General features: G+C 50.2%; 1 protein-coding gene across 3 annotated transcripts; it reads right to left on the reverse strand.

Moving 5' to 3' along the window:
* Nucleotides 1–164: 164 nt before the first annotated feature.
* Nucleotides 165–16528, reverse strand: ABCF1 (ATP binding cassette subfamily F member 1). 3 transcript variants are annotated; one of them, XM_033417084.2, is made up of 25 exons: nucleotides 16380–16528; nucleotides 12692–12738; nucleotides 12397–12492; nucleotides 12110–12236; nucleotides 11922–11959; nucleotides 11727–11837; nucleotides 11021–11095; nucleotides 10826–10939; nucleotides 9776–9880; nucleotides 9395–9517; nucleotides 8916–9016; nucleotides 8733–8818; nucleotides 8281–8420; nucleotides 8048–8196; nucleotides 7668–7751; nucleotides 7342–7466; nucleotides 7039–7151; nucleotides 6769–6940; nucleotides 6593–6667; nucleotides 6439–6509; nucleotides 5180–5212; nucleotides 4927–5095; nucleotides 4666–4730; nucleotides 4499–4571; nucleotides 165–4353 (listed from the first exon to the last, which is right to left on the reverse strand). In XM_033417084.2, exons 1-25 carry the CDS (start codon nucleotides 16450–16452, stop codon nucleotides 4187–4189), a joined length of 2532 nt encoding a protein of 843 aa, XP_033272975.1. In that variant the 5' UTR covers nucleotides 16453–16528; the 3' UTR covers nucleotides 165–4186. The 3 variants fall into 3 exon arrangements, with proteins under 3 accessions (XP_033272975.1, XP_033272974.1, XP_033272976.1); XM_033417083.2 differs by having other exon boundaries at nucleotides 12110–12239; XM_033417085.2 differs by lacking the exon at nucleotides 11021–11095 and having other exon boundaries at nucleotides 12110–12239.
* Nucleotides 16529–18518: the final 1990 nt, after the last annotated feature.

Raw genomic sequence — 18518 nt, forward strand, 5'->3', positions numbered from 1 at the left:
CTTAGATTTTCTTTTTTTTTTAGGCAGGGAGACAGTTTGGGCATCTCATCCATTTCACTGTACCCACTGACCCATTTCTGTTTCTTTACCAAGCCTTGCAGGCACACCTCTCCCGACTGCTTCAGTTGGTCTGTTCTTCCTTTCTTATTCCATTTCCACCCCCATCCCTAAATAACCTATTAACTTTTGACTTTTCTGTCAACCCTTCCCCAAGCACACCAGTGCAGTCTCCAATTCTGAATCACCATTATTCTACTTCTCCCATTCCTGCTCCCAGGCAGTAAATATAATGTTGAAAATCCTACCATCTTGGCCCAGTACAAATTACTAGCACTGACTCAACATTCACTGCTGCCTGGCAACTCCTAACTCCTCTCCCTTCTCTGGCACCAAATCTCCTGAGAAAGTTAGCCCCATCCTACGTGAGCACCATTTCCCCTTCTCTTCACCTGAAAATATCTGAGTCTACATTATCTCCTTTCCTTTCTTAGAGGAAGGAGGATATCTCCTCCTGCTCGCCTCTCCTGGCATCTCCTCTTCCTGTCTCCCTCCCACCCACCACTCTTCACCCAGCAGCCAGAGCAATTTTGTGAAAATGAAAACCAGGTCAATTCACACTCCTGCGTACACACTGCCTTCTATTACTCCTAGAACCATATCCCAACTCCCTATCAACGTTTATAAGACCCCACGTCCTGGCCGCTGCTCAAGCTCTAAGCTCAAGCCATGGTCCTGACCAAGTCAAGCTCTTTCCAGCTTCTGAGCCTCTGCACATTCTGGTGCCTTGCTGAAGGCTCTTTCTCACCCATCTAGTTGGTTCCTTCTCCACCTACAGGCCTTGGTTTTAATTAATGTCACTTCCTCTGAGAAGTCTTCCCTAATCACTCAAGCTAAAGGTGACCCCTACCCTTTCTCTCCTAACACCATGTTTCCTGTGACATGCTCCAAAGGCACCACTGAGTTCCTACCTTTGCACTTCTAACAAACTCCAGGTGATGCCGCTGCCGCTGGTCTAGGACATGCTGAGAACCACTGCCCTAGAGCAGCCACCAGTTCAAGCGTCTCAGCTGCTGCACCAGCACCGGCAGCACAAGGGCAACTTCTCACATTCCCAGGCCTCGTCTGAGTTGTGTATGGCCACAGGGCTCCTTCCTGACTTTCATCTTTCCCACTGTAGTGCTGACAGACTTCCCTAAAACGTCTCTCACATGTTCCTAAAACACAGTCCTGCCTTGGCTCTCATGCCCCTCAAGGACTCATCCTTTGGTCATCCTGTCCATATTCTACAGATGAGGGAGGACGCCAAGGGCACTGGCATCAGAAAACTAGGGCCCCCATCCCAGGAACTCTCCTTTCCAGGCTGGGTGACCATGGGCACGTCAGCGTCTCTGAGTCTGTTTCCTCATTAGGAAGGTGTGGAGAAGAGTAATTTTTTATAACACTTCTACAGTGCTCATTATGAACCATATTAGTGCATGATTTGTAGGTGACAAAGGTCATGAATAAAAATATTTAATTGTTAACTAAATTCCATTTTTCAGGCTTTGGGTTACCCACACACTGTACTACTGTGTAAATGTGTAATTTTTTCCTTTCGAGTTCCATTTCTATGCTGCTCTTTTTGAAGAAGTGTAATTCTTTTGCCCATATTTAAAGTGCATTATTACAGTATATATATTGAGGAAAGAAATAAAACTTGTGCCCATGGATGGAAGTTATTTTGGAGCATCTGAAGTATCTGTAGTGAAATCAGCGGCCAAACACTTAAAATGCAAAATGTTGGTGTTCATTTTATAAACAACATTCCCAACTATTTTGTGTAACAACTCATCTAGACTACTGAACTGAAAAATTTAAGTGCAAAGTGTAGAGTGTACATGAAATACATGTAACAAAAGTAAAAAAAAAAAAAAAAATTAAAGCCCTTCACAAATAATTACTTAATCCCTTAATAACCTTGTGAGGTAGGGGCTTTTTATCACCTTCATGTTACAAATGAGGAAACAGGTACCAAGAGGCTAAGTCCAAGGTCACCCCACTAGTAGTGGACTTGAAGCCTGCTCCCACTGTTCTACGACACACCGACTTTGTGGAATTGTGGAGAATACTTTCACATGTAACATCTTACTTGGCACAAGACCCTGATGCTTTTCCCTCAAATTCCATAAGGGGTGTTCCTTTATATCTAACTTGGAGATGTACCCAACGGCACCTCTTCAATCATCTTCACACCAAACCTTCACTTTTAGCGTAAAACTCATAATTGAGGTCCAGTATTATTTGGCCAGAAAATAACTTCCCCAAATTAGACACCCCAACTTAGGAAATCTTAAATGGTTCTTCATATTTCCCCCGGAACTGCACACATCTGACCATCCTCTCTCCAACTCCCACACCTGGCTCTTTCCATCTGTCCTTGCCTTGTATCCCTCTCTCTCGTATCCTAATTCAGGATTTATTAGCTCATCCCCACAGCGAAAGTTCTGGGGCCCATCCCATAAGTCTCTAAAGCCCATCACTACCTGAAATCACCACCAACCAACCACTTGCCACTTGGGTTTTACTTTCCAAACCCATCTCTCCAATCTAACTCTAATAAGAAAAGTGGCCACACCAGCCATGTTCTCTCATTAACTCTCAAATAGTTCTTTCTTCTTTAGATCTGCCTTAGACCTGCTCTTTTCCTATGTTCCAAAAATGGCTCCCTGTTCCTCACTACTAAAATCCTGGGACTTCCCTAGTGGTGCAGTTGTTAAGAATCTACCTGCCAATGCAGGGGACACCAGTTCAAGCCCTGGTCTGGGAAGATCCCACATGCTGTGGAGCACCTAAGCCCATGTGCTACAACTACTGAGCCTGCGCTCTAGAGCCCATGAGCCACAACTACTGAGCCCATGTGCCACAACTACTGAAGCCTGCACACCTAGAGCCCGTGCTCCGCAACAAGACAAGCCACTGCAATGAGAAGCCTCCACACCACAACGAAGAGTAGCCCCACTCGCTGCAACTAGTGAAAGCCTGCGCGCAGCAACAAAGACCCAACGCAGCCAACAATAAAGAAATAATTTTTTAAAAAAATCCTTACTTTTTCAAGGTCCACTCTCAAGTGATCCCACCAAATAATCAAGTTCTAGATAATCTTTCTCTTCTATGAGCTCAAGGCAACTTAGAATCTAGAGCACCACACATCTGGCAATTAATTGTATCACGCTATACACTCATGTCTTACTTTCTAAGTCTTCTCTAGACTATTCATGAAGGCAGACCTTGTCTCTTCCCTTCTTGCAAACTGCACGGTGCTGTACATGTTGGCTGATTTAGTAACTTTTGGGAGGATCAGGTCTCTGGTCCCTGATACCAGGGCGGAGCTTGGATAGTGAGAAACCCGAGTGTCCTAGTTGGAAGGGATGACTCACTTTCCTTTGTCCTTGTCGGAAGGGCTGTGGGAAGGGAGGGAGGCTCCTCAAACAGTGAGCACCACCTAAAGTGCGGTAAGACTGCAAGTTAGACCCACCTGTACTGGTGGGGAAGAGAGGATACTAACTGCTGCTAGTAAACTGAACAAAGCAAATCAAGAGTAAGAACAGTTCCAGCTCCCATGAAATCTCCAAACAGTGACAGGGCGGCGCAACTCCTTTCCTTTATTTCTTCCCCTTGTAAAGGGTGATTCGAGTTCAGCAGCATTCCTTTCCTGCCCCCAAGTCCCCAACCAGACTAGAGACTGCAGGCACCAAATCCTGGGTGACAGCACAGGCCTCAGAACTCTCCTCCAGCTCTGAGCTGCACCAGCTGTTTGTATCAGTTAGGTCAGCATTAAATCCACCAAAAAAAGCAGCACCACTCACAGAACAGGGCAGCAGCTGGGCCTGAAGCTTTGAGGCGGACCAGACGCAGGCTTCTGAGGACAGAGTCTCAGATAACTGGCCACATGAGCTTGGCTGGATGGAACCCCATAACAAAGGTCACCTCTGCTTGTACGGAGGGATTTCAAGAACAAGGCCAGCTCAGTTATCTGAAGAGAGCAATCAGACAAGTCTTTCAGAGAAGAGGAAGCAATCGAAGCGGTATCCTGGTCACATCAAGACCACACTCCGCCTTCATGTACCCGAGTAGCTACTGCGCCAGCTGCAGACCAGAGCAGACTTCCGAGTGGAGAGGAGACGAGGGGATGTCCAGGAAGGGAAGCTCACTCTCGGGGCCGGCTGACCATGACTTCCCCCAGGGCCTCCAACACCTCCCGCTTGTAGTCTTCGAAGTCGCCGTCGATCTGGCTAACACTCTGCTCCTCCACCACCCACAGCTGGCAGCTGGTTTCTGTGATAAGTCGGGCATCATGGCTGACGACGATCACAGCTTTGAAGAAAGATGGCGAGAATGGAGGGCAGGGAGGAAGGAGGAAGAGGGGGATCAGAACCTGAGAGGAGGGCGCCCAGCCAAAAGACACCACAGCCCGGTCCCCAAGGCGGGGAGGAGGAGGGCGCGCCCTGAGCTGACTCACCACCCTTGTATTCGTTGATGGCCTCCCCAAGAGCGTCGATAGACTCGATGTCCAGGTTATTGGTGGGCTCGTCCTATGGGGGAGGAGGCATCCCGTGACTGAGAGTTACGACTCTTACCTTTCCCTTCTGTCACCCTTGCCCCAGCCCTGCAGTCCAGCTCACTCACCAAGATGAGGACATCGGGCTCCCGACAGGACAGCTCTGCAAACACAACTCGGGCTTTCTGCCCACCTGTAGCAAAGGGAAAGGAGATCCACCACACCTTTCACCACCTGACATTTCTGCAGGTAAACCCTGAATGTGTGTGTGCGCGCGTGCGCACACGCGGTGAGGTCCCCAAGTCCCAGTTCCTCTTTCCTCCTGCCTCTAGGGACAGTCTGCAGGTATGAAGGCTAAGGACGGGGACACCTGCCCTGGCCCCTGGTACCAGAGAGTTTGCAGATCTGGATGGTGTGGGCGTGACTCTCCAGGCCAAAGCGGCCCAGGCACTTGCGGGCATCCTGGTAGGGCAGGTTGAAGCCCCGCTGCAAGTACTCGGTGGGCGTCTCCTCCATGCGCAGCTGCTCTGCATACTGCTGGTTGAAGAAGCCAATTTTCTGCCCGAGAGAAGAGGGAGGTGGTCGGTCAAAGTCATACTTCCTCTGTCAGCCTCTTACTCCCTGATTCCCAAAGCCACTTACCAGCCGGTGGTTCTTCCTCATTTCCCCACGAGTCTGCAAGGAAAAAGCAAGGGGGGAGCGAAGGGGAAGGGGAGAGGAGCTGCAGCTCCACACCCCAACTTTTCTGAAGGGGAGCTAAACACCAGAACCGGGCTGGAACAAGCCAGCATGAGAAAGGGAACACGGGCGTCTCCTGAACGTGACCAAGGCAGGCCCAGGAAATCAGAAGCAAGAGGAGAATGAAGGAGGGGGAGACAGAAAGCAGAGATTCAGAACCAGGAGCAGACTGACCACAAGTAAAGGACCCCCGTCCCCACCCCTGCCTTCCAGCAAGATGTTTTCAGGGTTCCACCTCAGATGGGGATTAAGAGACAGTTTGTGGGAGGATCTCGAACACCTTTCTGAAGATCTACTCTCTGTGGGTGTGAGGCAACGGGCCCTCTCAACACTTTCTTGGAGGGCAGACAGATGGCTACAACCCACCTAAGCACTACATAACGCCGCAAAAGTCCCCAAAACAATTCTAGGGAATTTATCCTAAGGAAAACTAAATTCATGAACGGGTATAATAAGACTATTTACTACAGGTTTGTCCTTTAGTGAAAAATCTAAACGACTGACATCAAATACGCTACGGTAGATGCATACGAAGTGAATGCACCCGTAGGATTCCTGGCACGGAAAACACTTGACGTACATGATCTGGAAAAAGCTGGCCACAGAACAACTCACACGATAGGCCACTTTCGTTAAAAAAAGTTACATGCACTCTTGTAAAGGAAAAAAAGGAGAAAGCAATCCATTGAAATTAATACTGGTCACCTCTGGATTTTGCTCTGGCTTACGAAACTTCTTTTCTTTCCTTTTTTTCCCAGCTGTGCCGCACAGCTTGAGGGATCTTAGTTCACGGACCAGAGACTGAACCCGGGTCCATGGCAATGAAAGCTCTGAGTCCTAACCACTGGACCACCAGGGAATTCCCTGGCCTGTGCAATTTCTAACCACTCTACAATGGGCATGTATTTCTTGCATAACCGAAACACATGGGGGGTGGGGAGGCATGCCCCTAGCCTGGCCCCACTTCTCCTGGCTCTTCTCCCCGCCTGATCTAAACCGTCCTCCTCTACAGCACCTCTCAAGGAAGCGCACCATCCATGACAAGTTCTGTATTTAACTCTCCACGGCACAGAGGGGCCCCCGACTGCAGCCTCTGGGGAACAGCTGTGTGCTCACGCTTCCGCTCGCTCGTCGCCGTCCCCCTTCCTGGCTCCCGGACTCACCGGCGTCAGCTTGCCTGTCAGCAGCAGCAGCAGGGTGCTCTTCCCCACACCGTTAGGGCCCACGATGCAGACTGCCAGAAGGAAGACAAAGGTCAAAGAGGCGAGGTCCCCAGAAACTCTCCCCGGGGCTCCTGAGCCTCCCCTGCCAACTCACTCCTTGAGTCCATGTCAATGCCAAAATCCAGATTCTTAAAGAGTGGTTTCTGCCCCTCATAGCCAAACGTCACACCTGAGAGACCAGGAAAAGAAGCACTTTATTTTCTCTTCAGAGTCCCCCAAGGGTGCCCCGAATGTCCTGGTGTGAGGGAAGGCACGGCCGCGGCCGCTCACCGTGCAGGCCCAGCACCGGAGGGCTGAGCGGCGGTGGGTCAGGGAACGTGAAGCGCACGGTGTACTCCCTGGGCCGCTTCAGGAGCTCAGGGGCCTCCTGTGACTCCTCATCCTGGTTTTTCCTCCGGCACTTCTGCTGCTTTCGAGTCAGGGCTTCCTTTGTTTGCTTTTCCTGGGGAAGAAGGGGAAAGGGAGACACCCGCACCCTTTACAGAAGGCCTCAAAAGGCAGGCAGGGCCCGAGTCCTCCCAGGAAGACCCAGGTGTTCACCGCCTGCTTGGTGGACTTGCCGCCCGCCTTTAACTCCTTCAGCTTTTTCTCCTGCTTCTCATACTGCTTCAGCAGTTCCTTCTGTTTCTGCTGGTACATCTTCTTGAAGGTCACTGGGGCAAGAGAGGGGAATGGGCATCGATGGTTGTCCCTCTCCCCAGCAGGACGGGGGAGGATGGGGGCAGGCGTCGTTGTCTAGAATTCTGAAAGACTCAGAATTATCACCACAACCCTACAGGCCCTCCCTCCCAGGCCTTTCTCCAGGAACCACCCCTTTCCTTGCCCGCAAACGATCCTCCTTACTGTAATTGCCCCTGTAGTAATGGAGCCGCTGGGCATCAAGATGGATGATATCGGTACAGACGTCATCCAGGAAGCCCTGGTCATGAGAGACGATGAGCAGCGTCTTCCGCCAGCCTTGGAGGTAGCTGGGTTTTAGAGAAGAGCGTGGAAATGTCACAATGGCCAGGTTAGGGTGGAGTCAGGGGAAGCAGACAGAGAATGGGGGCAGGGAGTGAAAGAGGGGGGGCTAGAGTGAGAGGTGTCAAGGGCAGAGTGGAGACCAGCTAGAGGAAACGAGGGCAGAATGCGAACCAACGATGCAAAGGCTGTAATCAAGGGCTACTCACTTATTGAGCCAGATGACAGCGTTGAGGTCCAGGTGGTTGGTGGGCTCATCCAACATCAGCAGCGTGGGCTCCATGAATAGCGCCCTAGAGGGCAGGGCAGCAGAATGCAGAGTCAGGGGGAAGAAGACCCTTGCTCAGAGAACCCAGAGAAGCCTCTGTAAGTGGAGCCTGAGACCATGAACACTCCTTCCCAACCTCTCCTTAGACAGTTCCCAGGCAGGAGACACAGACAGAATACACTCCCAGGTAGGGAGAAAAGACCCTGAATCTGACAAGGCAGACAGTAAGGGAGGGAGAAGACGGCTCTGGAAGAACGGGGAGAAGGGGAAGAGCCCTGGTGGACGGAGGCTGGAAGGGAGGGTGGTGAGGGGGGGGCCCACCTGGCGAGGGAGACGCGCATGCGCCAGCCCCCCGAGAACTTCTGTGTGGGTCGATTCTGCATCTCAGGGTCAAAGCCCAGACCGGCCAGGATCCGGCGGGCTTTGGCCTCTGCAGCTGCTGCCCCGGTAGCCCGCAATTCCTCATACACCTGGGAGGAGGGAGAAGAGGACACATGCTGCGAGGTCCCAGGAGCCCCAGTCTTAGCCCGTGTCCCCTGCGCCATCTCCTCTACCTTCTCGAGCCTCTCAGCAGCCGCGTCATCGCCCTGCTCCAGCTGTCCCTGAAGCTGCCGCTCCTCTTCCAACAGCTTCAAGCGCTTGGTGTCGGCTCGGAGAACAGCCTGCACGGCCGGCGTCTCATCGGCTACCACCTCTGGGGGCAGGGGAGAAGTCAGGGTGCCCCAAGGGCCAAGCCTCCTATTCCCTCTTCCCTATAGCTGTTTCTGGTTTGCCTGACCCTGCCCAGCTCTTTGTACTTGTTCCAAACAAAATACTCTCCAGTCTCTCATCTCTTCTCCCCCTTCTTTAGCACCATTTCCCAGTCCCCAGTCTCCCCACATAACCCTTCCAGCTCTACAACGACGGTTTCTTCTATTCTTGGTTGGCTCCTATACCCCAGGGCGGCCCCCCTCAGGCCCCTCGGTTTCACCTCCCCGTCAAGCCCCTCTCCCACCAGCGGCCTCACCCTGTTCACAAAGCAGCACGTCGATGTTGGGAGGGATGCTCAGGGCTCGGTTGGCGATGTGCTTGAGGAGAGTGGTCTTGCCCTTGCTGGGGGATGAGAGCTTTTAGGACCAGGCTGCCTCAGAGAAGTCTCTTCTCCTTCCAGCCCCGCCCCTCTCACAGCTCCAGCCCCTCCTCTCCTCACCCATTGGGTCCCACCAGCCCATAGCGGCGGCTGGCGACAATGTACAGGTCTGCGTTGACAAACAGCTCCTTGCCGTGGGCGGAGATGCTGAACTTCTCCAGCTGCAGGTGTCAGGGAAGGAGCGAGCACATGAGAACTCTCCCTTCCAGACAGCAGCTGCAGCTTTCTCTCTGCAGGGAAGCCCCCTCTTCTCACCACACCGGCCCCTTCCCCAACCACTGCCTCTAACTGGAGTCTCCAAATCCTAAGCGCGGCCAGCCTGTCCCGCCTTGCTTCCCTCCAAGGGTGGACCCTTATGCTGGCTCTTCTATCTTCTCACTCAACTTGGCAGAACTCAAGGTGTAGAGAACGGCTCCAAGCTTTCTTCCCAATGGACTTCCCATTCATACCCACTTCCTAGGCTGCCGTGGCCACTCAGGGGAAGGTGAGAAGTGGCATGTCCCTGGGTAAGCTGGTAGAGAGGCCCCCTCAGACCTTACCTTGATGTCAGATGCGTTTTCTAACATGGCCTGGCGGGAAGACACCTCTGCTTGCGACACGGAGAAGTCATTTTCAGCAGCACTGGCTGCTTTTAATGAAGCCACCTGGCGCTCATACTCCATCTGAGAAGGAAGGAAAAATCACATTTGAGGCTATTGCCTGCCACTTTCCCATCACCACAATACAGCCCCACATCACCAGACACCGAGACAAGGCTCACAGAGAGCAATTATTTCCTTACTCCAATTGTTCTACCTGACAGAGCACCCAAAGCCCTCCTTCTTGTCCCCTAATTCACATGTCCCCTACTTGAAGCGTTAAGGAAAAAAAAAAAAAATCAGGTTCTCCCACCTTTGACCACCAAGAACCCAAGGTTTTACCTGTTTCTTTAGCTTCTTCTTCTCCTTCTTGCTAAGGTGAGCAAAGGGACCATCAGCCTTGGACTCCCCTTCCTCCTCCTCCTCCTCTCCTTCTTCCTCTGAGCCCTGTGAGAACCAGGGCATAGTAAAAACAAGGGACCCCTTCTAGAACTCAGACTTCACATCACGTACCCCCAGTTCCACAGTCAGCTCTGTCTCTCTCCACCAGGGTCCTGAAATACACTGGTGGATCCGCTCCCATTCTCATACCCGCCCTGCTCTCCTTGCAGCTCTGTAGCCATTTTTGCCACCAGGAACAGTATGAGTATTTATGTATGAAATGTAATAATGTACGTGTATCTGTAACTATGTAACTGCCAATACAGTGTAATTGAGTGTCATATGAGGTTCTTTTTCTCATGTATCAGTGGCCTACACATTAACATGCAGGGGAAAGGTCTAGAAGCCCCAGCATACAGTCACTGAGAAATCCAGCAAAATCAGAACTAGCAACTGCTAACAGTACGAGGGAGCTCAGAGATCACTAGATCACACAGATGAGGAAACTGAGACCCAAGGAGATGGAAAAATGTACTCAAGGTCACACAGTGAGTGGTGGCAAAAGCCAGAGCTCAGACTGACTGAGGCTAACGCCCGCAGCATTTCCTCTCTGGGTCAGGAGTTGCCAGTGATGGCCCTTGAGCTAAGAACGGTTTTTACACTTTCAAGGAATTTTTCCAAAAATAGAAAAGAAGAAGAATATGCATCAGAGATTGTATATGGCCTGCAAAGCCAAAAATATTTATTATGTGTCCCTTTACAGAAGTTTGCCTGGGACTTCCCTGGTGGTCCAGTGGTTAGGACTCCACGGTTTCAGTGCCATGGGCCCGGGTTCAATCCTTGGTTGGGGAACTAAGATCCCGCAAGCCACGTGGCAGGGACAAAAAAAAAAAAAAAAAGTTGCCAACTCCTGCTCTGGAGAGTAAGAGCACCCCCAGATCCTGCCCCCTGCCCAAGGGCCACAGAGTCCTAGTTCTTCAGCCCACCTTCCCCCAACACCAAAATACAAACCTGCTCTGCCTTCTTGGCCTTCTCCTTCCCTTGCTTGGGTGGTTCCTCTTCTTTTGTTATTTCCTCTTCATTCTCCTCCTCGTCATTGTCCAGAGCAGCAAATTTATTTTGAGGCTACCGGGGAAAAGACAGCAAGTTTGATGAAATGCTCTAATTCCTGAGACCCAGCCCCTCCTCCTGCCTATACTCCCTCACCTTGGCCTTCCCCTTTGACTTCTCCTCCTTTCCCTTTTTGCCCTTGAGCCCTGGCTGTTGTTCCTGAGATACAGCCTGGAGAAGACACACACAGACACACACAAATTAATTTACTATATTGTAGCTTAACGAGCGTTTCTAGGGGGTCTAGCGTTTCTATAGTCTAACTATACTGAGTCTGCCAGGGAGAAAATGAGACCCAGCAAAACCCTAGTCTCCGGCTAAGGGACTGTGACACAGGCAAGTGAGCCACGTGGGTGAGATGGCCCTAGCACTGGAGGGTTTCCTCAAGAGGACACATCTCGAGACGAGGTAATGGATGTGGGCTTAGTGAAGGTGCTCTAGAAAGAGGGAAGAGAAGGCATAAAGAACAAAGGTTTCAACACACAGTCAAGCTGGATGCCAAGATGTGATCACGCTAATCTGAAAGGTATACATGGAGAAGTCCCAAGTAACCCTGCAGAGGGGTCCAAGTGGAAGGGCAAAGACCCAAAGGCCTTTGTTTTATATTTGGAGTTTGAAAGCAACAGGATCACTGTAAATTTCCGAGTGATGAAGAGTATTTTAAAAAACTGACTCTGACAGTGTAAGCAAGACTGGCCTAGAAGAGCTAGCTGAAAAGTAAGAAAAGAAGCCGGGAAATTACCACACTGTGGCCAGAGGTGCTACACGGGGTGGGAGTGACTGGCAGAGCCACCACTATCACCTTATTGATCCGATTTTTCTCTGGCTTGGCTGGCTTAGGAGGATGTTTTTCTTCCTCCTCCTCTTCTTCCTCACTCTGATCCTGAATCAGGGCTGCAAAAACATTACCACCCTGGAGAATGAAAGGGCCAGAGAAGTCAGCGGGATGGTCAAGGCTGCACCCCTGGGGTCTCTGTCTACCACACAGATGGCTTACCTTGGTTTTCTTCCCTCCTCGGGGTACTGGGGCAGGTACTGAAATGACAAGGGGAGAAGGTGAGACAGGAAAGGAGAATTACGATGTCCTGCTCCTTAATCTAATCCAACTCCACGAGCAAGGAACGCAGCTCCTGACTCTTCATGACTAAAGAGTTCCAGGTGCCCATTTCCCCTCGGGACATTTACCCTCATCCTCCTCATCACTGGCCGGCACTGAGAGCTTCTTAAGACGCTCCATGAGCTCCTTCTCCTCTCCGTCATCATCCACATCCTTTTTCCGACGGCTTTTTCGAGCATCTCGCTTCTTTTTTTGCTGCTGAAAGCCAAACAGTGAGAGAATGAAGCCCAGGCCGCTGATGTATCTCTGCTCCCGAGAGAGCTCCCCGTCAGCTGAGTGAACCAGTGTGGGCTGCAGAGGGGCTGGCGGACCCATGGATGCCTCCATGTAGTGGTGGGTCCCCTGACACCTGTACCTGCTGCTGCTGCTGCTGCTGTTGCTGCTCCTTCTCCTTGAGCACTTTCTTTTCTTCCCCAGCTTGTCTGTCTTCTACTGCCAGCTCTTCGAAGAACTATAACGGGAGTTAAGATCTAGGTAAACATGGCTCAGAAACCAACCAAGCCCTTCACCACCACACACGAGCCCAGGGACCTTCCACTCCATCCCACCTTGCTCCCTCTCCTGACAAGACCTCTTCCCCTCCCTTGGGCCACCACCGCCTTCAAAGGGCCACCTTCTGCTCAGAAACACCCACAGTCCCCTCTCCTCACCGTCTTTTTGGTCTTCCTGTCCTTCTTCCCTTTCTTCACCACTTTGTCTAGAAGGTTAAGCAGACATTGTGAATGATGATTTGCAAATTCCAAAGCACTCTGATCTCTCCTGCCAAGCTCTCAGTGGTCCCCACCCTATTTACTGTTTTCCTAGCTCAACTACCGCTCCCTAGACATTGGCCACAGACACAAGACACTGGCAACAAGACAGACAATGGTGGCTGGTCTAGGGTAGCAGTGGGAGGCAGAGAAGGAGAATCCACAGGGTGATGGCAGATGTGAGAAGTAAGAGTATTCAGAGATGACTGCAATGTTTTTAGCTGGCAAAATTAGCTGGGTTAGTGGTACCATTGATTATCGCAGGATATACTGGAAGAGAAGGACCCCTCTCCCCACCCCTACCACCCATGTGGGAGAAAGGTAGGACAAAAATATGAATTCAGTTGGGGATATGTCATTTTTGGAACCTGCAGGCCACGGAAACAGCCATCTAGTAAGTCAACAAGAACCTGGGTCTATGCCGCACCTGCTCCACTAGCACTTCTAGCACAAGTCACTAGCTGTGATTGTACTTAATTGGGCATCAGTCCTTCATCCTAGAGAGCGACCTGAGACTACTTAGCTCGTGTTCCCAGGAAGCAAAGTGGGAAGTCGGTAAAAGTTTACTGACTGAACAAATTCCAGCTTCTCCTTTCTGTCCATTCCCATTACCCTGAAGGCAGGGGACTAGGTCTAACTCCCTCCCACATCAGACTGGGAGGCAGCCAGCAGCCTCATGACTTCCCTCCACGCCCAGGCCTGTCCACTATCACATTCGTCTCCCAACCATCCCATCCACCCACTGCTACCCAATTCTATCCAAAAGCACTCCTGCAATCACTTGGGTTTTTTTTCCCCAAAAAACCCCAAAACAAAGGCTTTCTGCTATCTACCACACTGAGTATTCTCACACCAGATTTCCACCTAGTCCATAGTAATCATTTATTCAGATACTGAGCATCTACAGTGTCAAAAACTGGAGATAATAAAGGACAATCGCTATAACTTAGGACCTCACAGACTAAAAGGGTGCATCCTATCTTGTCTGCTATCTCTGTTTCCCTAACCATACCCGTGTTCTGGACACTGGCTTCTCCCCGCTCCTTGGTTAACTCCCAGGCACACTTATGCCTGTCTTTGCTTAATCTGTGACCTCCATCCTGAACACATTTCAAAATCTGATCCCCATATTGGGTGACTAGCGTGATGGAACTGAAAAGATGTGCAGGAGAAGATAATGAAAGGTTTTATAAGCTATTCCACAGAGTCTAACCCTAAAGCCATTAAGAAGGAGGATCCACTGCAGTACATGAGAAGGAATGACATGATCAGCTCACCCTAACAACACAGAGTGACTTAGACACTAAGTATCTCCAAGGACTAACACAACCACACCTCCTGACCGTAGGGAGAGAAGCCTGTGCACAGGTTCAGGCGTGAGAAAGTATTATCAGCAAGGAACAGGAAAAGGCTAAGTGTGGCTAAAGCTATGCTGTATCCTCCACATCTCCCCCTCTAATGGCTCCTCCCCTTAGTAAGTACATCACTGAAGTGACTCCTAATTTCAAAGCCAAGTAAAGCACTTTCCGTAACCTTACAATCTTCTCCCCCAATTACTGTTTCTATCCCGTCTTCATTGAGTCTCAGTGCAGTCCACGCTAGCTCCACCTCCTCATCTCCCGTTCCTTTTTGAATATACTGCAACCTGATTCAGCTGTCATCTTCTAATGAATACTACTTTTCTCAGAGTTGTCACTGTCCCCTTAGTTGTTCAACCCAAAAAGGTTTCTTTGTAGTCCTTATTTTGCGTGATTACTTGGCAACATTCCATGCTACCTACCTCCTCATCCTTTTAATTCTCCTTTCCTGTTGTTACTTAGCGTCAGGGATCCTGCTGCTGCTGGTCTGCCTCTAGTTTCTCTGGCTGCTATCCTTTCTCGGTCTCATCTCCTCAGCCTCCTTCTCCACCTTACTTCCCTTAATTGTTGAGGTTCTTTTGGGTTCCCACCTTCTACGTCTTTTCGCTTCAATCTGCATACACTCTCTAGGGGATGCCCCGTACAACTACACTCACCTGCGTCTTTACTCCTAGTCCAGAGCTCTCTCCACAGCCACCGAACAAACTCTCTCCTTGCCATCTCCTCTTAAAATTCCCCAGAAATCTCCAACTCAGCATTCAAAAGCTGACCTTACCTCTTCCCGCTCCCCACTCTACAGCCCACTACTGCTTTCAATAAATAGCCTACTAACCGCTGCAGTATTCAAGTGAGTATCAGCCTTAATTCTTCTCCCTTGATTTAGCTGGTTCCCAGTTCCAGTCAATGCCCTGGCTTACTCTCTTACCACTTCTCACCTGGCTCATTACCAGAGCCTCCTAAATGGTCTCCCTCCCTCCAACCATTCCTTATGCACTTCAATGGGTCCTCCTTCTTAATGTTTTTAGGATTAAGTTCCTTGGAGTAGTGTATAACACCTTTCATTATCTGTCTCCCACACGTCTTTCCAACCCCATCACACTAGTCACACAATACTGGGAACCAGCCAGGCTCAACGACACCTCTACCTCTGCACTAACTGCGCCCTCTGCTTGCTTAGGATGTTCTTCCCCTTGCTAACTCACACTGATCCTTCAAGAACGAACTCGGCTATCACATATTCCTGGGAGGTTTTGCTGACACTCCCGCCCTATCTGATAGATGTTGCCCCTCTCTTTTCTAGTCCCATAGCATTCTCAACACATTCATCACACTCTGTCAGCCTCTGTCTGATTAATGCTCTGTCCCCACCACTAGACTTGCCCCTTCTCGATAGGCAAGGCTTATCTTTCATCCCTACACCTCCAGTTCTTCTGCACAGCACCAGGTACAAAGTAGGCATCCAATAAATGCCTGTAAAATTAGTCACTGTATACCTACTATAATTATTTGTATTCATTTTTATCTCCCTCTTGAAGTACCTTCAAGCCTGGTAGGATGTCTTCGTATTTTTTTCTCCCCTCCCCAAAGCACAGCATTTACACTGCATAATTAAAAACAGGTGCTCCATAAACATCCGCTGCTTTTAAGTAAACCTTAATCCTCCATTCCAACACCCAGTGTCTATGCTCTTGCTCCAGCTGAGTCAGAAAGGTGTCTTACGAAAGAGCGCAAGGAGTCATCCTTTCTTAAGAAGCAGGTGGGATGATGGTTTCCACGGGTGAGTGTGAGAATGTGTGTGTTTGTGTGCGCGCGCGCACGAGAGAGAGAGAGAGAGAGAGAGAGAGAGAGAGAGAGAGAAGGTCGAGGCACAACTTATATCAATATGTAAGTGCCGGATGTGGAATACCGTGTGGTGGGGAAGATGTCCAAATGAGAAGAAATCAGGACTTTCTCAGTTCTCCCCATCTCTCCCTCGGTACCATACGCTCTTCCTCGTCTCTTTCCCAGTCTTACTGAAGTTCCTGCGTGACACCCCGGCACCTCTACTTTCGCCGGCACCCCAAAAGCCCTCCTGCCAGGGCAAACTCTTCCCGGCCCCACTGAACGCATGCGCAGTAGCCCTCGCACGGCCCGGTCAGTCTCGCGCCCCGTGACTCTCTCCTAAGACACGCACACACGTCTCTCTCTTCTTCTCTTGCCTATCTCCTTCCCTCCCCGCCTACCAGCCTCACCTGTGGGGCTCGTGGTCTCTCCGTCCCCGATCCACTCGGGCTCCGGCGGCTGCTGCTTGGGTCCCTTCGGCATCGCGATGGCAGTTACTGCAGTCTTGTCGGCGCCGGGCGCTATTTCCGGTTCCGGCAGCTTGGGGCCCGGAACGAGGCGGGCTCTCTACGCCTGAGCTTTCGACCCCGCCCCCGGACGGCCCACGAGCGCCGCGCCATCATCTCCGGGGAGAGCTTGCGGCGGGGGTTCGCCCACTCGGGTCGCGACAGCAAGTTTATGACGGTTGGGGAACCGCAACGCAGTGACTCCGGGGCGCCGCGTGACTAAGGACTGAACATAATTCCCGACTAGTATGAAAGAGTAAAGTCATGTTTTCTCTTTTCTTTTTTTAAGAAACTGAATGCAACCTTGTACCAGCCCCGTAACGTCTGGTTAGGAGCAGGAGGGCGCAGTCCACCGACTCAGGAAGAGGCCTTGTCGGTCAAGTGTTGAGATGTGTCACAAAATCCCGAGGTGTAGAGGTGTAAACGAGGAGGAACTCTAGCCTAACAAACAGAAATCACGGTGCGGTGGAGCTTCAGTTCACCTTTTTTTTTTCTTTTTTGGTAACAGCTTTTCTGAGGTGTAATTGAGTTACCATAAACTGCGTATACAGTAGACAGCCAATAAACTGCAAAGTGTACACTTTGATAAGTTTTGACATGTACACACCGGTTAAATCACCACCACAGTCAATATTTGGGTCACTTCTTCTTTTGTGTGTGACTCTTGGATTCATTGGAACTTCCTGACTTTTTTTTTTTAAATAAATTTGTTTTTACTTTTGGCTGTGTTGGGTCGTTGTTTCGGTGTGCGGGCTTCTCATTGCAGTGGCTTCCCTTGTTGCAGAGCATGTGGGCTCTAGGCGCACGGGCTTAGTTGCTCTGCGGCATGTGGGATCTTCCCGGACCAGGGATTGAACCCGTGTCCCCTGCATTAGCAGGCAGATTCTCAACCACTGCGCCACCAGGGAAGTCCGGCCTTTGTGGTTTTAAGAGCTGGGCTGGCCCTCACATCTAGGCCATGGTGTTCTCACATTGAACATAACCTCAGAACACCCATGCCAGACAAGGCCAATCTGTGACTGTGATGAAGTAAGACAGAGTCTATAATCTTGTGTAAGTGCAGACAAAAACAAGGTTACTATGCAAACCATAAATTCTGAACAGGTCCCTCTCAGCTAAAATGAGTAGTGGCTGCTTTTTTGCCAGTTACAGCTTCAGCCATGTTTCATTTCTCCCCCGAGAGGAGGCTCTGTTATCTGTGGGTTCCACATATTCGGATTCAACCAACCTAGTATCAAAATATTAGGGGAAAAAAGAAATTCCAGGAAATTCCGAAAAGCAAATCTAAATTTGCTGCATACCAGCTACTACTTACATAGCATTTACATTGTATTTATAACTATTTACATGGCATTCACATTGCATTCAGTATTATAAGTCATCTAGAGATGACAAAGTATAGGAGAGGATGTGTGCAGGTTATACGCAGATATTATGCCATCGTATACAAGGGACTTGAACATCCTTGGATTTTGGCACATGAGGGGGTCCTGGAACCAATTCCCCATAGATGCCGAGGGATGACTGTATTAAAATGTGAAATGATAGAATTGCTCCCACTTCCTGGGAGCACTCAATCTAGATTCCCCACTTCCTTGAATCTTCCCCCAAATCACAACACAAACCCTAACACAAACACAAATCCTAATCACTCCTAACCCTCTCTTAGTGAGATCTCTGCAGGTGCTAAACCCAACTTTGTTTAACTAGAGGTGGTTCCTGTGTGGTCTTTGGCTGGAGGGCACTGACACTTGACTGTCTTATTCTCTACTTCATGTCCAAATTCTAGCAGGGAGGCACTGGTAGAGGATGTTCATCCTCCTCTAATGTTTTTACCTGCTGAAGGGCCAAGAGTTTGCTTAGTACGTGGCTGCCTGAATAAAGAGTACTTTTCAAGCCTCACTGGGGCCAAGGATTGGCCACAGGACTAAGTTATGGCCAGTGATGTGTAAGTTAAAGAGGGTATGTTAGCTTGGAGGTAATTTCCTCTGCCCTTCCTCCGTCCTGAGGCTTGGAGCATGGATAAGTGAGCTAGAGTTTCAC

This window comes from Orcinus orca, chromosome 10, assembly GCF_937001465.1.
Source record: "Orcinus orca chromosome 10, mOrcOrc1.1, whole genome shotgun sequence".
Lineage (NCBI taxonomy): Eukaryota > Metazoa > Chordata > Mammalia > Artiodactyla > Delphinidae > Orcinus > Orcinus orca.